The 5,354-nt window shown below is 36.7% G+C and overlaps 1 protein-coding gene across 1 annotated transcript; it reads left to right on the top strand.

Moving 5' to 3' along the window:
• The first annotated feature begins 601 nt into the window (after positions 1 to 601).
• Positions 602 to 5,035, top strand: LOC149572648 (uncharacterized). The gene is made up of 6 exons (XM_089811916.1): positions 602 to 1,183; positions 1,283 to 1,390; positions 2,783 to 2,887; positions 2,998 to 3,106; positions 4,188 to 4,435; positions 4,523 to 5,035. The coding sequence occupies exons 1-6, from the start codon at positions 892 to 894 to the stop codon at positions 4,744 to 4,746; spliced, it is 1,086 nt and encodes a 361-aa protein (XP_089668042.1). The 5' UTR covers positions 602 to 891; the 3' UTR covers positions 4,747 to 5,035.
• The last annotated feature ends 319 nt before the right edge of the window (positions 5,036 to 5,354 follow it).

The following is a 5,354-nucleotide window of genomic DNA, read 5'->3' as shown; positions in this document are numbered from 1 at the left end:
AACAAAATAGAAATATATTAAATATAATTATAATTAAAATTGTGAAAATTATAGAGGGGAAATGAGGCAGATCAAGAGTGTCGAATCATTTCTTCACACCTCTTAGACTCACAATATACGATAATGAAAATTATGAGATTATGAAAATAGACGGCTCAAGAAAGATATCTCTTGACTTATTTTATATATATAAAATATATATAAGCTAGTTTTATTGGAGATACACTAGGTAGGTAAGAATTTAAATATTTATCATTTATGCTTATTCTAATATTAAAAATTTAAATTTATTTATTTTTAAGTTGATTAATTTTCAAAAGATCCAAAACATTGTAATTTTTTTTGATCTCTATAGTTTTTAAAACAACAAAAAGTTTGAAAAAAAATCAGTACATTATCGTGAATCTGCATGGTATTTTTTTAATGGAGATTACCCTGTCCCGTTTTTAACACAACAACAAATTCTCTAAGAAATTCACACCAGATTAAAAAAAATAAAATTCAAAACGTTCAAAATTTTAAATTTTTTTGAAGCTGCTTCAACCAAAGAATCCAATCTACTGCACGACGTTAAATGTTCGACGATATACATGAATGATTTGTTAAGCACCTAAGCAAGTACGAGGATGCAGATGCTGCAATGCTTACCACCATACGTTGCAGTATTAAACGTCAACACGTGAAGCTTTTCATGGCCTCCACGCTCAACTCTATCTGGAATGTAAAACAAAATACAAATTTGCAGAGACATGAATATTTCTACCGCGGAAGCAAATCAACATTCAATTTCACATGCTGCGAGCAGCAGAAATTCATCAGCAAACTCTCTAGGAATTTCATCCATACCAGTGTTGCGGAGATACAAAAGATTGATTCAGAAATTGCAGGGAAATGGCAGAGGAGCAGCATATGAAGCCAAGGCGGCCAGACGTTCCGAGCATCCATGACATCTCCACGGAGGAATTAGTGAGAAAATCTAGTGCGGTGAGTGGAATAACAGAGCCCTGTGACGTTCCAGTCTCGGACATGGCGGTCTCAGGGTTTGGAAAGGGCATGCGCTCTTACCCTAAAAAAGCCCCTTCTTCTCTTTTACAACAAGAAGCCCCAAACATCCGAGCCGACGGATATGTTGCCACTGATGTCAGAGAGGAAGGAGGCGCTGCCGTTTCTGATCCTTCCAAGGGTTTGGATTTAATGCTTTCAGAAGATTTTGATTGTTGTGTTTGGTTTGTTTGTTCTAGGAGTGAAACCCTAAAAGGGGTTATGTGCTCTGTGAATGCAGGTGTTTATCAGTTGCCGCATACCAGGGAAGCCGTTTTAATTGGAACAACGCCTGCTCCGGGTACTGGTGTTGAAGGCAATGCTCTTCTTGCTGGTTTTAAGCCCGCAGGTACCATCATCTATTCTGTTCATTTTGATAAACGCGGGAAATATAAGGGTATACTTTGCCATTTTGAAACAGGTCTAAATAATTGGGGAAATCTTGAAAATCTGTAGTTGTCGAGGACAGTTATCTTCAAAACATTATGAGTATTAGGAACTGCATGGTGTGTCCTGTTTCCTGCTGTAGCCTGTTAAGTACCTTGCGACAACTTTTCAATCTTTTTTCATTCTGATTGAAAAGTTTGGTTTGAAGATTGATGAATTCATGGCGGATTTTGTCCAAGTTGGAAGCTATTCTTTAGTTTTTCTTGGAATAACTACAGAGCCTGTAATTGTGAGCAGAGCGAAGTAATATTGTTTCTGGATCAGCACAGGGCATAACATGTGCCCACTATCCATGAATGCAGAGTTACTGGTTTGTATGCCATGAAAACATATTGCTTCTGAGATAAAAGCGAATTCTGCTCAGCTCGTCATGATTGCTTTGCTAGTTGTTTACTTCTGTCTGTTATTGACTGACTATAATTGATTGTTGTAATTTTCGCTCAGCTACCTTTCTAGTGCTGTCAGTAAATGTTTACTTATGGTTTCTATTCTCGCTGTGGGCAGCTTTGGTTTTTTAATTTCTGTTCTTGGTAGCTCTTTTTGCTGCTTTTAGCAATTCGATTTCTGCTTAAAGTTCTCTGGTTAAACAAAAGTTAGAATGGCCATCTATTAAGCTGTGAGAGTGAAATCGGAGATCAAGTACTTGACCTTGCGAAAACATTGAATTAGGTCAGTACCCTCATATGTGCAGGACTTCAATTAGAGACCGAATTGCTTGTCCTTCAAAAACATCCAAATTTGGTCAGTACCTTCAGTTAAGCTGTGCGTGACTAGAATTGGAGACCAAGAAGTTGATCTTACCTGGGGACCCTCCGTATTTTTTTCAAACTTTCTTGATATGTTTTACGGTTCAGTTTGCTGGAGTCACTACCCCAAGTAGTTGGCCTTGTCAAAGCATCAAATCAGCGTGTTCATCAAGGCACGTCATGGTCATTGACTGTTTAGACGGTGATTAAATCATTACCTATTATGTAACCAGTGAGACTATAACTGGGGACCAAGTACTTCGCAAATGTAAGTCCTTGACACAACATGAAACAGGACTAGTCCTGAGACCTGTTTCAGAAGGGCATTTCATTCTCATTGAAATTGGTACATAAATGTGATGGTCTTATTTGCTATTAACCAAGAAAGTACAGGACTAGTCCGAGAAAGTCATTGCCTTCGCTGAAAGCATGTGGGCTTGAGCTACTTTCAAACTGTAAATTTTGCTTGGAGTGGCTTGACTATTTGAAAATCAGAATTAGTTTTGAACCCATGTGAATATTAATGATTGGGTTTCATTGTGGTGCAGAGGGTGCTAGAGATCGCCCTGGTAAACTGGAACCAACGGCTGCAGATGAGAGCAGACAGAGCTCCATGATTAAAAATGCCCAGGGATACACCACTTCTCCACCTTGTATGTTCGATCATCTAGAATTTCATGGTTTTATTGCAAATTTCAAATCGTATTATGTTGTTTCCTCCATTTTTTGAATCTTTAACCTATGAATTTGTCTCGTAACACAGATGAATTACAAAATGAAGAGCTGACTGCAGCTAGGACTACTAGGAGCGATTTTCCTTCTGTCAAAGATTGCCTAGATCATTTCAAACTTGTTCCCAAGTTGTTTGAGAGGTATCTACTTCTTTATCTCTTATCCTAGACTACAAAAATGTAAAGACATCCTTTTTTTGGTTACCCATGGGACTTGTCCAAAGAAGTTTAGGATTTACGAGACTAATCAAAACAAGTATATGTTCTATATGTCACATTCTGTATTTGAGCAATATCCAAGTTTTCAAACAACATTTACACAATGGCAATGACTACAAAGTTCAGGGACTTCCGAACACCACTAGCCTAAGACATGATAGCACATTAGTAAAGGAGGATGTTAACAAGAAGAATTGATTCTCAAGCAAAAGCTTAAATAGCACCTTCAATGCTTCTAAGACTAGAGCAGAATAGAATTATTTTTGTAGATTTCTGATTCGATTGTGTGCTTTTTTATCATCAGGATGATGAAGCATTGCTGAGTGTGATCCGTCATCCTTGCTGAGTGTGATCCGAAACATTGATGATAAAAACACACACAATCAAATCCAGAAATCAATGAAAATAAATGAAATAAATGAAGGATCATGGAAATTTGATATCTTTGATAGAATAGAATTTTGTTAATTTCCAGTAGAATAGAATTTTAATGTCCACAAGGGTCTAGGTTTCAATGATAAAAACACACAATTGAATCCAGAAATCTATGAAGATAAATGAAAGATAGTGGAAACTTGATATTTCTGATAGAAGTAGAATAGAATTTTAATGCCCACAACGGTCTAGCTTTTCGAAATGCTGAACAACTACTTAAAGCTTGATGCTGATTTCCCTTGCTTTCTCAACCTTATCTTTTGCGATCAAATCTTGTAGCAAAGTAGGTGCGATAGTGCTTGCATACTTGACCAAAATACTATGGTAAGCTTCACACCGTAGAAAAAAATGGTGCTTAGGTTCAACTGCCCCTACCATGCAAAACATACAAATTCTTTCTTCCCATTTGCATGTACCTCTTCCACATCAAAGATGGCGTAACCTAGTCCTAGATTGAGCTATAAAGAATTTTCTTTCTTCAAGATATATGTGCCCCTATGTCGGCCCCTTTTGGATGATCATATATAATGTTGTTACTTTCACTTAATATCCTTGATTTATTTGACAGGCTGAATGAAAAAACAATCGATCTGAGGATTAAGTTTGGAAAACGAGTTGTGGAATTGGGTGCAAGGCTTCCATTATCCCAAACATCTGAAAAGCCTAGTCTCCATTTGAGAAAACATGGAATAGGGACTGCTGAGGATGTTTACCTCCTCCTCTTAATTGGTGTAGAATTAACAGACCCAGACACATCTCTGTATCTTCAATGGATGGTTCAGGATATTAGATTACCATCACCATCTCCTGAAGTCGGTAAGTTTTGTTTGTGTCTTTCAAAGTGTTTTTGAGCTATTTGATAAAATAGTAGCTAATCTCCCTCCTCATGTTATTCTGTCTCAGATGTTGTAAATTGCTTGGCTAGAGAAATTACAGAATATACACCATATGGAAAGCCAGGAAATGTAAATGCACATGCGATTCTCTTGTACCGACAAGAAAAGCCATTGCCAAGTAATGTTAGCAATAGTATTCAAAGGGAAGGCTTTGAACCAAAAGGTTTTATCAAATCCGTGGAAATGGAGCATCCAGACCCTGTTTTAGCTTTCTACTACCAGACTGAATAGAATTTAAGAGGTGTAAATATCTTTTGTGTGATCATGAAAGCATCAGATACATACCGACTGCATTTTTCTTTTCTTTTTTCCCTTCAAAATGTATAATATAGGACGCCAAAAAAGCTTGACAAGCTCTGTAAAGGAAGCTCATCTGGGGTAGGGTTTTGTATACAGGCTTTAAATAAAACTGGGTATATAATCTAGGTTCCAAATGAAATGGATTTTGATGTTTAACCTTTGCACATCTAGCAGATTTGCAATCGAATGGTCAATGGGCACGTATGCATTTTTACATGTTTATTGGCAATGACAACTTTAAGAAGAGGCCTCTAATTTTTCTATAAAATCTCAGCTAGGATTAGCCAGGACTTTTCAACTTACATGGTGAATTTTTATTTAACAATTATATTTTTTCTTTTTTAAATTTATAAACATTATTAGAATATTGTAGAACTATGGCAAAGCCTAATTAGAGGAACTAATTACTATGATGAGTCCTCCACTAAAAAATGTCTGTGGAGTTAAGTCTCACACACATACAAATATGCACAGACAAATACATGTACACATCTTCGCATATATATATAGGAGCATCGCGTCCACTCACAAGATACAAG

The sequence above is a fragment of the Cupressus sempervirens genome, chromosome 2 (genome assembly GCF_028749045.1).
Source record: "Cupressus sempervirens isolate cs-2001-9-10 chromosome 2, ASM2874904v1, whole genome shotgun sequence".
In the NCBI taxonomy this organism is placed as follows: Eukaryota; Viridiplantae; Streptophyta; class Pinopsida; order Cupressales; family Cupressaceae; genus Cupressus; species Cupressus sempervirens.
The sequence above is the reverse complement of the archived record's forward strand: the minus strand, read 5'-3'. Positions and strand labels throughout refer to the sequence as shown.

Excerpts from the sequence above, each read along its gene's own strand:
- LOC149572648 (XM_089811916.1), top strand. The coding sequence starts at position 892 with ATGGCAGAGGAGCAGCATATGAAGCCAAGGCGGCCAGACGTTCCGAGC. Across the intron at positions 1,391-2,782 it reads TGCTGGTTTTAAGCCCGCAG|AGGGTGCTAGAGATCGCCCT; the intron begins GTACCATCATCT and ends ATTGTGGTGCAG. Across the intron at positions 3,107-4,187 it reads GTTCCCAAGTTGTTTGAGAG|GCTGAATGAAAAAACAATCG; the intron begins GTATCTACTTCT and ends TTTATTTGACAG.